Source organism: Megalobrama amblycephala, linkage group LG2 (assembly GCF_018812025.1).
Source record: "Megalobrama amblycephala isolate DHTTF-2021 linkage group LG2, ASM1881202v1, whole genome shotgun sequence".
Taxonomy (NCBI): domain Eukaryota; kingdom Metazoa; phylum Chordata; class Actinopteri; order Cypriniformes; family Xenocyprididae; genus Megalobrama; species Megalobrama amblycephala.
The window spans coordinates 29,364,720-29,380,104 of record NC_063045.1 but is presented as its reverse complement, the minus strand read 5'-3'; the positions used below and the strand labels follow the sequence as shown (position 1 = coordinate 29,380,104).

The window sequence follows — 15,385 nt, the reverse complement described above, 5'->3', positions numbered from 1 at the left end:
CTTCTAAAATACATTCATCCTCTGCATCGCTTTGCACTCATCAATCATTAATCAGTGATCTTGTGGCAGAAGAATGCGATTTAGCTTTACTCTAAAATAACATTTTGTTTGCTCTTATCATTTAACTGTTTCTGTGTTATTTGAATATGGTTTTCCAATCAACAATAATCCATGGAATAGCTGCCCTCTACTGGTCAGAAATCAAACAGACCACACGCACTTTCGTTTTCTCAATATCGAGAGACAAACATTTCACTTGGATCCTCGGCTCTCTTTCACTTCAGTGTTGTAAGTATTAAGTTTTAATTTGGTTTACATTGACCTACCAGAGTTGTGTTCCTCACAAAAATAGTCATAACCATAAAAGTCTGGTAAAGCGCTACTGAAAGGTTTTGATAGTTTAAGAAAGCTCTTACATTTATTCAGTGATGCGAACTATCACATCTCGACCCCATAAAAATACTTTTTTGACAGATATGTTATAATTAGATAAAAACTTCTGTTTTAGTTCAATTTGCATTGATAACTTGTGTTGCACTGAAAACTTGTGTTCCCCGCAAGGCTTATAGGTTAGCAAACAAGTCACATTTTGACCCTAAAAAGGCTTTACTGAGAAATATAGTAATTATGATGTCAAATCTTATGTCAAAAATCTGTTTTCGTGTTTTTCGTACGCTTGACTCGAGCACGTGATAAATTGTCGATAATATCAATAAAATAATTGAAAAAAATAATAATTAATAATAACACCAATTATTGAACAGTTATGAAACTAATATAAGTGTAATAACTAACACGGAGCTTAATATTTTACTGGTCTTGGTTTAAGATTGTCACAGCGTCAGGCCGAAGAAGAATGTGTGTTTCTTATGCAAAACTTCCTAATAGACCTTATTCAGAGCAGCGCCATAGAAACAGTACTTTGGGTGTATTGTTCATTATGTTTATTTTCATATAAAAGCAACAGAACTTAAATTACATCCAGTTTATCAGCAACACAGCGCACGAGTGTGAATCCCGCGACATCCGCCTTTGATCTCGTTGGTTCTGATCCACTACGAGAACAGAGAACTGTTCGTCTTGCCTGCACTTTTTTCACTCCTCCCCTAACTGCAGCCGCCTACTCTCGGCTGAACTTCAGGCGAGGCTAGACGCATCTCAAACAAGCCTAATCTAACCGACTCCAATGACTTTGTATTGCGTGAGGCTGCCTCGTCTTTTCTGACTTATTACAAAAACAGAACAATGCCTAAAAGCTGCTGTGTGACAAGGTGTACAGCTAACAAGCTAAAAAAACAAAAATAAGTTTTTATAAGCTGTCGACCCCAAAAAACGAATGTTTAAGGACACAAATGTGGATACAGGCAGTGGGACAGAGCGCAACGGAGTGCCTCGGGGATGATGCATTTTTGTAGGCAAAACCCGGAAGCGAGTTAGCATTTTAGGACTTCCGGTTCCAACGCCATAATGAATGGGTTTTTGCTAAATCGCCTGAAATAAGGTCTGTGGTTAACAAAGCCTTTAAATACTTTAACGTTTTGATCTATGACATAAAACACACCAGTTATAACCCACTTGTGATTTTTAAACTTTTACTGTGTCTTAAAATCGGCGGTTGCTAACAAATTGCTAAAAGGGACTACTTCCTTTGGCGGGGACTTTAGACGTCATCATTAAAAACGGGACATTTGGACAGCATTTCTCATGAAAAAGTGGACAAGTATTCATAACAGCACAGATCATAATCAGCGAGCATGTTTATAAATAAAGTTGTTTTCTAAATAAAGTTTGAGGAAGCTTGGTGGTGACGACGTTGATCCGCGACCATGGTGTGCTGTAGTCCGTTTATAGCCTACTGTTAGCCTTTTATATCTGACGACTTTATTTAGGCTTCAAAATCTATAAATATTGTGTTAACTTGTAAAGATTATCTTGATAGACAAAACGTGTAAGTGTCATAACCCTTTGATAAACACAGAGCTTATTTTCTGCGATTTTCCAAAAGTCTATGGGAAAAATGCATAGGCTTTCAACCGAGGGAACCTGTGCGCCGCTAACTTCCGGGTTGGCCTACAAAAACGCATCATCCCTGGGGCACTCTATTACTATAAGAAATACACTGGAGGGGAACGTATTCGGCGACAGGTGAAATAATTCTTTGACATGGTTAAAAAATAATGAATGGTTCGTTTTTGTTTGTTTGTCTAGCATATGTTGTCGCCGATTACGTTCGCAAAAATCGCAAAAAATATCGCAAAAAATAAGCTCTAGCAAGTAGTGTGTTCACACTGAAAATTCCAAGAAAAAGTACACTTTAAATACCCGGATGATGCACTAAATTAACGGAAAAAAACTAAGTGTGGTATGTTGGACACTTCATACTCAGCTTTCGCAGCTTTAATTATGTTGTGGAGGGGAAGGGGCTGTCAGACTCCGATGTTAAATGAAAATAACCTTATACAACTCATGTACTACATGGATGAGTAACTTACATAGTGCATAAGTACATAGTGTATTGCTTCATTTGGGACGCAACTTCTGTGTTTAACAAAGGGTTATGACACTTACACATTTTGTCTATAAAGATAATTAACACATTTATTCATTTCGAAGCCTAAATAAAGTCGTCAGATATAAAAAGCTAACAGTAGGCTATAAACGGACTACAGCACACCATGGTCGCGGATCAACCAAGCTTCCTCAACTTTCATTTAAAAAACAACTTTATTGAAACACATGCTCACTGATTATGATCTGTGCTGTTTATGAATACTTATACACTTTTTCATGAGAAATGCTGTCCAAATGTCCTGTTTGTCATGATGACGTCTAAACTCCCCGCCAAAGGAAGTAGTCCCTTTTAGCAACTTGTTAACAACCGCCGATTTTAAGACACAATAAAGGTTTAAAAAATCACAAGTGGGTTATAACTGGTGTGTTTTATGTCGTATATCAAATCATGAAAATATTTAGAGGCTTTGTTAACCACAGACCTTATTTCAGGCGATTTAGCAAAAACCCATTCAAAAAACACACTTTATGGCGATGGAACTGAAAGTCCTAGAATGCTAACTCGCTTCCGGATTTTGCCTACAAAAACACGTAATCCCTGAGGTACTCTATAGTGCATCCGATGTACAAAGCTCCCAGATCACATATAATTTTCCACTACTCATATTGTCTGGAGTTTTTGTTGACTGCAATTACTTAAAAAGATAATTTTGCAGTTTTCGTTAGCATAACAATACAAAAACATACATTAACAGTACAACTCACTGAAGAGATCCCTTAAGACTCGCTTTATTCCCGTTGAAAATCAAAGATGGTGCTGCTGTGAGTTTAGGTCTATACTACTGGTGTTATGGATGGGCATATGTGTGGTTGCTAGGGTGTTCTGTCAAAAGGGACTACCTTCAAATGTGATATCCATTTGCCTATCTATATAGCTTTGCTGTTCCTTTCTGAACACAGAGGTTTATTTGTATGTTATACTGAGTAATCTTATATCTTGTACTGCTGTCTATTGCACAGACTTTTCCAGACACATCAGCAAACATTCGCTTCTCTGATCAAGAATGGCATTCGGATTTGGTAAAGCCACATTTTCAGACACCAATTCGAGCAGCAAACCTGAAACAGGCCTTGCATTTGGTTCCACATCTCCAGGCACCAATTCCAGCAGCAAACCTGAAACAGGCTTTTCATTTGGTGTCACATCTTCAGACACCAAATCTGCTCACAAACCTCAAAAAGTGACAAAAACTCATTTCTCTCCTCTAGGTAAATTACACAGTTATTAAAACAAATGGCAGCAAATAATTTTAATAGTCTCGCTGTCTACTTCAGAACTATTGATGTTTTTATACCTTAACAGATTTTTCACCCTTGCTGCCAAACCAGTGGAGAAATATGGACTGGAGTGAAGAGTAGGTGGAGCCACCACTTGGGAAACAGGATTTTTCTATGTCATAACATCCAGATATCTAACACCTTTAATGTATTTAGAGTGAAAGAGACACTGATGGAGTCGGTCAGGTCATTTAAACCTGCCAGTGAGAGTGTTACTGAAGCCAGAATCCTGCTGATCGGTCCAGTTGGCGCTGGGAAGTCCAGCTTCATCAGTTCTGTCCAGTCTGTCTTCTCTGGACGAGTCATTAACAGAGCCATGGTGGGCTCATCATCCTCTACCAGCTTCACTAAAAAGGTAAACACGATGACTAGAACTGGAATTTAATTTGAAAAGCTTTGTAATCAAAGTGAATCTAAGGTTGACAATCAACCTCCATTCACTGACTGACATACTTTGAAAGGTTCCCTGCTGATTTTGCTAACATTCCCATTAAGTTATAAAAAAGTTATTTCTGAATGTTCTCAGAACATTCACTTCATCAATTTTTTAAAATGTTTTAAAACATTTTTTTTTCTTGCTTATGTGAACGTTAAGGAAACATTCCATTTTATCATTCTTCAAAAATGATTGGAACATTACTTTTGAATGTTCTCTGAACACTGAAACAAGTAGTAACATTTAAAAATGTTAGGCGAACATCCAACTAAATGTTTCAGGTAAAAACGTTCCTTGAATGATGTACAAGTAATGTTTACGTGCTTACTTTTTGAGAACATCATTAAATAGCAGATAACTTTGAATGAATGTTTTATTAACATTACTGGAAGAACGTTTGTTCATGGCTTTGAGAGAACCTTGACAGAACATTAGCTACAGTTCTGAGAACATTCCCTGTTGGGTTCAGTCTATATTTTGCAGTTTTTGCGGAAACATAGTGGGTTATTTTCTTTAACTTTCTTTCGTGTTTCTCAGCTTCGCTCTTTCAACATCCGAGGGGCAGGAGAGAAGGCAGACGAGCCCACAGCTCTGGTCTTGTGTGACGTCATGGGAGTAGGTGAAGGAGAAAGCACTGGACTGACTCTTCATGATGCGCTGTCTGTCATTAAAGGACATGCTCCAGAGGGACACCAGGTACATTTTAGTTGGTTAATATTTTCATGTATTTCAAAAAATGTTTAGAATATTAACAGTAAAAAGAGACAAGTGTGAACCTTACTGTTAAAAATATAGTGACAAAACTTAAAGGGATAGTTCCCCCAAAAATGAAAATTTGTTTATCTGCTTATCCCCAGGGCATCCAAGATGTAGGTGACTTTGTTTCTTCAGTAGAACACAAATGATGATTTTTAACTCCAACCGTTGCGGTCTGTCAGCCGTATAATGCATGTCAGTGCGAACTCCATCTATAAGAGTCAAAACAACATGCACAGACAAATCCAAATTAAACCCTGTGGCTCGTGACGACACACTGATGTCCTAAGACACAAAACGATCGGTTTGTGCGAGAAACTGTGCGAGAATCCGGTGTGTGAGGTGTGTACATACTCTGTTGGCAGTTGGACATAGTGGTGTATTAGAGGTAAAAAATTATGTAAATACTGTTCGGTTTCTCGCACAAACCGATCGTTTCGTGTCTTAGGACATCAGTGTGTCGTCACGAGCCGCAGGGTTTAATTTGGATTTGACTGTGCAGGTTTTATTTACTCTTATAAAAGAAGTTCCCATTGACCCACATTATACGGCTGACAGACGGCAACGGTTGGAGTTAAAAATCATCATTTGTGTTCTACTGAAGAAACAAAGACACCTACATCTTGGATGCGCTGGGGGTAAGCAGATAAACATCACATTTTCATTTTTGGGTGAACTATCCCTTTAAAGCATCACATGATGGCATTAGTGTGTCTGTATATTTTACAGCTTTTAAATGTATATATCATTATGTAATATTAATATTTAAAATGACTTAAAATCCGTTAAGTTAACCTACATAATTACGCATGTGGTACAATGGAATTTGTTATAATTATGTAAGAAATATAATTTAAATCAGGGGTTTTCAAACTTTTTTAATTTTTTGACCCCCAAATATGATGACTCTCTTGTGAAGGACCCTGTCGTTAAAAATATAAGCTATATATTATCAGGTATAAAAATATTTTTATACGGAGTAAACTATTAATTGTAATATTTATTATTAAGAAAACTAAATCAAATAATTGTTTCCAAAATTAAAGAATTGGCTTTTACATTGTCATTATACTAAAACAAATTGTTAAAATATTATTTGGAAAATATGAAATATAAATTAACATGATATGACCAAAATCTTATATCATGATATAGTGTAATTTTACACAATTTAAAATATAATTATAAAAGTAATTTATATCACAATAACGATATATATCACAATATAGTTATTTTTGCTTTAAATAAGGTTTTTATGATATCAAAATTTTTCATAATTTCATAATTCTTTTAACCATTTTCCAATATAATTTAAAAACCAATATTAGCCTATAAAAACTCTCAAGCTTACGAAAGACAAGTAAACAGTGATAAAGGAAAGAGCAAAGAAAACAAACTACAATAGAACAAAGACATAATTGAAATAGACCTACCTGAACAACTTGAAGTACTAGAAATATTACATAAAATTAAAAAAGTGTAAATTAAATATACATTTATTCTTATTTAAGTTACAAAAGCAAGCACTGAGAGATTTTGATTAGCATTAATAATGTCAGCAGGTAAATTTGGATGCTGACCCTTAATTTCAGACCAAGTACACCGATCCATTATACTCAAGCCTTGTCTTTCTCAACTCTACCTTCACTTAAAACATAAGTGGCCTCTGTCTACTTGCAAATACATGGTCACATTGACACATAAATATGTGTACTTAACCGTTCAAGCCCAATTAGTCGATAAAAAGCTCTCAGTTCAGTTCTCACATGCTTTTATGTGCTGCAACTTCATGTTGCACGTCTCTCAGAGAACACTTTCTCAGAGAGCGTGCATATACTGAAATGAGTTGTCTTTAGCTGCTAATTGTGCTTCAGTGGTTTAAAACCACTTTTTATAACTATCTTGTTTAAAACCACAATGCTTAAAAACACATGCAAACAATATGTTTTCGTGACTGTGTAGCACAGCAACGTGAGCGTTAACCGTGATAGAGACGATGGTCCAAAATCTCTACCAGTTAATCGTGTCTACCGGTATATCACCCATGCCTAACCCTAACAATAAAGTTTGTAAATTAAGAGAAAAGTTTTTATTTTTTCAGACCCCTGAGGGTGTGAAAGGTGGTTGTAGTGAAGTGCACAACAAAGGAGATTAATAACAAAAACTTTTATTTAAATCCACACAGAATACTCAGGAGATCATAGGATATCAAACAAACACAACCACGTTAAAGGGATAGTTTACCCAAAAATGAAAATTATTCCATGATTTACTCGCCTTTCTTTCTTCTTCACCATGACTTTCTTCTTTCAGACGAACACAACTGGAGAAATATTTAAAAAATACCCTTAGTCCTCCAAGGTTTATAATGTTTTTGAATGGTAACCCAAATTCTGAAGACAAAAAAAATGCATCCATCCATCCATAAAAAAAAAAAAAAAAAAAAAAAAAAAATGAATCCATATGGGGGTTAATAAAGGCCTTCTGAAACGAATCAATGCGTTTATTTAAGACAAGTATCCTTATTTAAAACGTAATAAAGTAAAATAACGAGCTTCCGACACGTATGTCCAAAATGTACGTCCTAAAATGGTTTTATAACATTTGCATCACATAGCCTACATTTCCCTACGTGTCGTGGTTGACGTGCCAGTGCACATAAATAATAATAATAATAATGATAATAATGATAATGATAATAAACGATTTAAATGAAACAAAAATGAATATGATGTTTCACATTGGGAACTCTTTGAATTCTGCTTTTTAAACAAATATAAGGTGGCTGATACTTTTGAAACCCAATGTTTTAGGGTAAAAACAAATGTTCTTTCTAGGGAAATAAATTATGAGGTAATTCTTTCTACATTTACAAAAACAAATTTTACTGTGAACTTATTATTTCAAAACCATCTTTGCCTAAAAAGTGTGTAATTGTCAACAGTTATTACTGTACTCCAGTGAAACATTGCTTTGTTTTTGCAGTTTAGTCCTGAGCAGCCAATTGGAGCTGATACTGTGGGCTACATGAGGAAACCAAGCACCAAAGATAAAGTGCACTGTGTGGTGTTTGTAGTAGACGGCTCAAAGGTCGGTTCATACCCCAAAAGCTTTGGCACAACCTTCCAACAGCTAAGAGAACATATCAGCAACTTAGGTGAGTTATGTTTGAGGAATAAATTCTATGTGCAACATTCAGTTCCACAGAAAAGTGTTCACACATTGGAAATGGGCTGAACGGAACCAAAAAATGATGCTTCACTTAATAGAGTGCATTAGTGCCCACCCACTTTTTCAGTAGCACTGGTTCTGGAATTATTTTTTCCATTCATTTTTCCGATAGATATTTAAAAAAAAAACTTCATTAAAGCGTTATAAACTATGAACCAAGACAACTAGTTAAGAGGAGAATCACAACAGTACAAACTTTGATTTGATGCAAAAAAGTATTTGAAAATCAGACAGAAAGACAAAGGTACAACAGCTTTAATGGCTTTAGTGAGGGGAAAAAACTACAATCCCATGAAGCACAAAGAACAGTATAATCGAATTAAAAACAATGGAGAAATATAAAACTACTGTTGATTATGTATATAAAAACAATAGTTTTAATTTATTGCAAAATATGCATATTCAAATATTTAAGTATTTTGAGAGTGTCTCGATTGTGTCATTCACAGTGCTTCATGGGAGTGGGCGGAGCTAACAAGATCTTTTGGTGTGTTTTGCTTTTTTGTTTTGCAACTTTCTGATTGGTGGAATTTTCTGTACAGCATCATGGGTAATGTAGTTTTTCACCAAGAATTTCCCTGTTAAACACCATTATTTTAAAAATAAGCTGAAATAATGCGAGCTGGCGGCTTCAGCAGAAGCAAATACCATTGATTAACAGCCCCATACCTCACAGTAGGGATGTTTTTAAAGGTTTATAAGTTATCATTCTAAATCAATTTGCCTATGGAGAAAATGAAGAGTTTTTTCTTCCAGAACCCAAATGTTGCATTCTATAGCCTATATATATAGTACAGTCCAAAAGTTTGGAACCACTAAGATTTTTAATGTTTTTAAAAGAAGTTTCGTCTGCTCACCAAGGCTACATTTATTTAATTAAAAATACAGTAAAAAACAGTAATATTGTGAAATATTATTACAATTTAAAATAACTGTTTTCTATTTGAATACTACTCCAGTCTTCAGTGTCACATGATCCTTCAGAAATCATTCTAATATGCTGATCTGCTGCTCAAGAAACATTTAATGTGTACAATTGTACAAAATATTTGTGTACAATATTTTTTTTCAGGATTATTTGATGAATAGAAAGTTCAAAAGAACAGTGTTTAGATTTCAGATAATCTTTTGTAACATTATAAATGTCTTTACTGCCACTTTTGATTGATTTAATGCATCCTTGCTGAATAAAAGTATTCATTTCTTTAATTTCTTTTCCAAAATTCTTACTGACCCCAAACTTTTGAACGGTAGTGTATAATGCTACAGAAGCTTTGTATTTCAGATAAATGCTGTTCTTTTGAACTTTCTATTCATCAAGGAATCCTGAAAAAAAAAAGTACACAACTGTTTTCAACATTGAAAATAATCATAAATGTTTACTGAGCAGCAAATCAGCATATTAGAATGATTTCTGAAGGATCATGTGACACTGAAGACTGGAGTAACGATGCTGAAAATTCAGCTTTGCATCACAGGAATAAATTACTTTGTGAAATATATTCAAATAGAAAACAGTTATTTTAAATTGTAATAATATTTCACAATATTACTGTTTTTTACTGTATTTTTAATTAAATAAATGTAGCCTTGGTGAGCAGACGAAACTTCTTTTAAAAACATTAAAAATCTTAGTGGTTCCAAACTTTTGGACTGTACTGTAGTCCATAGCTATGTTTCATATATATTATTATTATTACAATAAGGTTCATTAGTTAACATGAACTAATAATGAACTGCACTTCTACAGCATTTATTAATCTTTGTTGATGTTAATTTCAACATTTACTAATACATTATTAAAATCTTGTTAACATTAGTTAATGCACTGTGAACTAACATGAACAACTGTATTTTCATTAACTAACGTTAACGAAGATTAGTAAATACAGTAACAAATGTATTGCTCATGGTTAGTTCATGTTAAGTTAACTAATGTTTAACTAATGAACCTTATTGTAAAGTGTTACCATTGTAGTATTCGAAATGAGTGACCGCATACCCAAGGTAAGTAATTTGCATAAAATATATAAGGGTTTTGCACACAGCAAACATGACGCTCTCTAAAGTTGAGCTGAGCAATGCCAAGTGTGCCATCCTCCAAAAAAAAACCCATATATTTATTTATATCTAAATCTAAAATTTCATCTTAACATAAGGCGACCAAGAGTATGTCATTTTTGCATACGAGTGTTTCAGTTCCTACATTTTTTATAATTTTGAATACATTTTAGAAGGAAAGTTATTGATGAATCATGATTTGTTTGTGAAAACGTTCGTATACAGATTTCACACACAAATTCGTGCATATGTATACTTAGTGAATGAGACCAAATGTGGTTTTTGAACACTTCAGCATGAAAACCTATTCTAATAAAGCCCAAAAACTAAATCAAGACTTTAGGCCTGTTTAACAAACTGCAACTAAAAAATATCTAAAATCCTTCTAAACTGCAGGTGTACACCAAGTGGCATTACTGACCCATGTGGACCAAGTTTGTAAAGCTACTGAAAGTGACATCACCCAAGTTTACAAGAGCCAGACTATTCAGCAGGCAGTACGTCATACTTGATTATAATGTTTAAATGTTTCACCTTGACATGTTCTGCTGTCTGCCATGAGCTTCCCATGATTCATTCTGTCTAGATGGTGAAGGCGGGAGCCCTCCTGGGAATGGCCACATCTTACATTGTCCCAGTGAAGAACTACTGTTCAGAGCTGGATCTGGATGAAAACACAGATATCCTACTGCTCAAAGCTGTTGATCATATCTTACAATATGTCAATCTATATTTCCAAGACAACAGTGATTAAAGCACTTCAGTAAGAAAAACGTCACATTATAATGTATACAGAAGTCCCCAGATTTGTCCCAGTTTGTTGATGCCAAAGCTTGTAATTCTTTGCTAAAATGTTGTGGTGAACTCAATTTTTATAAAACAACTTTAACTTTCTTAACAGTATTTATGCATTTGAATTGTCTGTCAATTATCAGTAAGCTTTTACTAAAGCTTTGGGTTGGTGCAGGGCCGGCGCTACCTATAGGCAGAGCAGGCAGTTGCCTAGGGCTTCGGGCACGGAGGAGGGGCCTCCTGCCTCCACTGCCGTGACATCCCCCTAGCAAAATACTTGGCTCTTTTTCCATTGGATATAAATTAATTCACAGTGACTCTCACCTTAGTGACTCTTAGTATTGAAACCAACTATTGTAACTGTATCAAAGTGGGTCCCACCTTCTAAATAGATGAAAAAAAAAAAGTTATGAAAATGCAACTTTTCTGCAGCTGACTGGCTTTAATTCATTGAATTATGATTGCGCCGAAACGAACATCCTTCATGTGGTGCAAAGCGAAAGGCTAAACAGGCATTCAAAGAAGTGCAGTTCGCAGGTGTGCGAGTTGTCATAATCTCTTTTGGACTGATTGTAATGTATTCTAAAAATAAACGTGTTCTGTCGATCGGCGTTATTTCTGGATATATCATTTGCCGAGTTTAAAAGAACGCGAGCGCCGTCGACGCGTCCAGACACTTTAAATTTGTGCGTAATGAATGACATCGAGTCAGGAGCGGAATATATACTTAAGTAAAAGCAAAGTTCGTATTCAAAGTTAAAAAAAAAGCTAGAGTATGCTATTAGAGCACTAGAGTAGGCTACTTTTTTTAATGTTCGAAAACAGTATCTCAACTGTCTGTACCTTTTAAATTCTGCTGTTTACATTATACCGCAATGCTACATACTTTCAGTTTTCAAAACATAAATATTGTTGTTATATTTATTGAAAAATCAACGTACAATTTTATAAAGTAGGCCTAATTAAGTATTTATGCTTAAGTTTGTCACTTTCACTTTTACGATATAGTTGATTTGTGTAGATTTGTCAACCTGGTCTCATAGGAAATACGTACCTCTGCGCACTTTTTTGCAGCGCCACAAATATGTACCACCAGGTACGTATTGCTATAGTTCTGAAACAAAAACGTCCACTGGGGTCGCTAAAGAGAAGGACATGTTACATTTCGATTAACAGTCAGAGGTATGTACACTACAGCATATCCAATTATCCTAAAACTGTGTTATTTTAGTGATAAATGTAACGTGATTCGTGTTATATTACTGAAACATGTTTAATCTGATGGTAAATGTAACGTTAGAATCATGAGAGTGCTCACGACGCCAGTAGAACAGATAAGCTAATTTAGCTAGCTTCCTTCAATTAACATTACGTACTCTGCAGTACAAAAATTACAGCCGCAGCATACATCGACAGAACCCTGGCAAAGTAGGTACGTTTGTAGCCAGGTGGCTATAGGGAACTAAAATTAGCGCTTGCTAAGTTCTTTTTTTAGTGATAAATGTTTGCTGTAATGGTAAATGTGATGTTAGAATCGTGTGTGAGCACTCCTGATAAAAGCAATGCCCTTCAATTATGTTTCTGTAGTACATTTTGTAGCTAGCTAGGTGGCTAACGTTGGTGAGCTAACGGTGAACTGTCTGAACATAAAACTTATATGTTTGCACATACACACATTCAGCAAATCACCAGTTCACCAGTTATGAGCACATCCATATGTGCAAACAAATGCGATATACATTGCATTACTTTCGATGTATTATTAGATGAGGTTAATCTGCGTTTATACCTTAAGAACTACAAATCCCATGAAACTGTCGACCAATTATGTGTTGCCATAAAACGCCGTGTGCAAACATGCGCACTATCAATTTGTGTGTGTGTGTGTGTGTGTGTGTGTGTGTGTACGCGCGCGCGCGCGCGCGCCCACACAGTAAGAAACTACGTTTACATCACCAAACAATTTTATATGTGCTTGCAGGTTCCCGACATATGAAAGTGATAGAAACGCAGCAGGTTAGTCTTTCCATGTAGCACCAACTTGTGCCATAGCCATTGCTTATGAGTGCGCATTACTACATTTATGTATGTATTCTACATGCATTTTAATGTAGCTGTTGAATCTGCCCATACGTCTAGGCCAGCCCAAATAGGCCAGTAGCCCCTCACTTCAGAACACTCAAGATCCAAGGGGCGGAGTCGGGTAGGTTAAGATATATGGAAAGTGGGAGGAGTTGGATCTAGAACCAGGAGGTGGAGATGGGTAGGGTTAGAGCCAGGGGGCGGAGTCGGGTAGGTTTAGGGCTATGGAAAGTGGGAGGAGATACACTCCGCCCCTTGGATCTTGTGTTCTGCAGTGAGGACTATCTCAAGTAGGCTGCAGCCTGCGGTGGACATCCAACTCCGCCCACAGCCAAGTGTGACATCAGAAGCCGCGTCCGTGCCCAATATGTCACCTCGTGACTCCCCATTAGATGTATATACATATCCTTCAGATGCAAAAGCCTCCAAGTGTCATCTGAAATGTTCTTCTAAAATGAGCATTTTTATCAAGCTTGTATGTTTAGGTTCAGTTATTTCACTTTAATGGCAATTAATAGGTCCTTTTCAGTGACATTAAAGTGAAATAACTGAACATAAACATATGAGCTTGATAAAAATGCTCATTTTAGAAGAACATTTCAGATGACACTTGGAGGCTTTGCATCTGAAGTCTTCATATATACACATATCCATGGTGATTCCCCATCCCTGTGTCACCCCTGGAACCCAATTTGTTGTATGTTGGTTTCCAATTTCCAAAGGATTTTTAGGCATAAGGTTAAAGATGAAAGCGCTTTTTTTTTTCTCCCCCAAACCACCAGAAATCCCGCCCTGCTGCTAATTTCATTGGTTACGGTAATGGGTAGGTTTAGAGATTAATGTTTGGTGTAGGCAATCTGTACTGTGATTGACATGACCAATAGATTCTTAAAGGATTAGGATAGTTCACTTCAAAATGGAAATTTCCTGATATTTTAATCACCCCAATCTCATCCTAGATGTTCATGTCTTTCTTTCTTCAGTCAAAAAGAAATTTTTTTTTTTTTTTTTTGAGGAAACATTCCAGGATTTTTTCCCCTACATAATAGACTTCAAAGGCAACCCAAATGTTGAAAGTCCAAATCAATGCAGTTCAAAAGAAGGGCTTCAGAGGCACTGCATGATCCCAGCTGAGGAATATAGGGTCCTATCTAGCGAAACAATCGGTCATTTGAAAAATATTGTATATACTTTTTGACTGAAATTGCTCATCTTGCGCTGCTGTGCGGCTCGCCATTGATTGTGTAATCACATCAGAAAGGTCACGCTAGACGTACGCGGAAGTACCACCCCAAACGAACATGCGAGGACTAATACAAACGCCCTTTACCAAAAAAAACCTCCATCTTCAACTTCAAATCATCTGACATCATTGTTTTTGCAACTTTTTTTTTTGTTGTTGTTAAAGGACTTTTGTATTAGTCTTCACATGTGCACTTTGCAAACATGGGGGTGGTACTTCTGTCTATGTCAACCATGACCTTTCCGACGTGATTACATAATCACTGGCGTGCCACAGAGCAGTGCAAGATAAGAAATGTAGGTTAATACGTTATAATACAACATATATACATTTTTACATTTTTTTTTTTTTTTTTTTTTTTTTTTTTTTTTACATTTTTTGAAAATGACCGATCCTTTCTTTTTTTTTCACACCTTAACACAATAACGTGACAGATGTAAACATGCAGAAGAAAAACACACACCACATGTCTGTAGAACCTACAATTGCATATATTGTTTTATTTCCTGCAGTGTTGATACACACTGTCCACTGCCGTTGTGTTGCAGTTGTGCATACCTGTTATATTTACCTTTTTTGTATAGAAGTCTAGAATTATCTTTTTTCCCTGTTGGGGAGAGTCGGTAAGTCAACCTATAGCCAAGTGAATATGAAATAGGAATAAAAGTAATGCATACAAAACAAGTTCACAATGTATGTCATCAACTGACACCTTAACAACAATTGCCTAATTGCCTAACTCAATTAGACAACAAAATATCCCCCCAAAAAAGTGGTCTTCTGGCCCTATGATGGAGCAAAGTTGAGTCATTTGAGTAAACAGTTACTAACTTTTGTAACTAGCTATTGTATTTAAAGTATAATTGTAAAATATCACTATTTATAATTATATCCGCCTGTACTATTGACAGCATGGCAACTGTCCCACATCGGAC

The 15,385-nt window shown here is 35.8% G+C and overlaps 1 protein-coding gene across 3 annotated transcripts; it reads left to right on the top strand.

The window, feature by feature from the left end:
* The first annotated feature begins 137 nt into the window (after positions 1–137).
* ifi44g (interferon induced protein 44g) lies at positions 138–11,236 on the top strand. Of its 3 annotated transcripts, none has more exons than XM_048169574.1 (8): positions 138–288; positions 3,532–3,780; positions 3,875–3,926; positions 4,006–4,204; positions 4,823–4,981; positions 8,027–8,198; positions 10,730–10,830; positions 10,920–11,236. In XM_048169574.1, exons 2-8 carry the CDS (start codon positions 3,576–3,578, stop codon positions 11,085–11,087), a joined length of 1,056 nt encoding a protein of 351 aa, XP_048025531.1. In that variant the 5' UTR covers positions 138–288; positions 3,532–3,575; the 3' UTR covers positions 11,088–11,236. The 3 variants fall into 3 exon arrangements, with proteins under 3 accessions (XP_048025531.1, XP_048025552.1, XP_048025542.1); XM_048169585.1 differs by lacking the exon at positions 138–288 and adding an exon at positions 2,075–2,145; XM_048169595.1 differs by lacking the exon at positions 10,730–10,830.
* Positions 11,237–15,385: the final 4,149 nt, after the last annotated feature.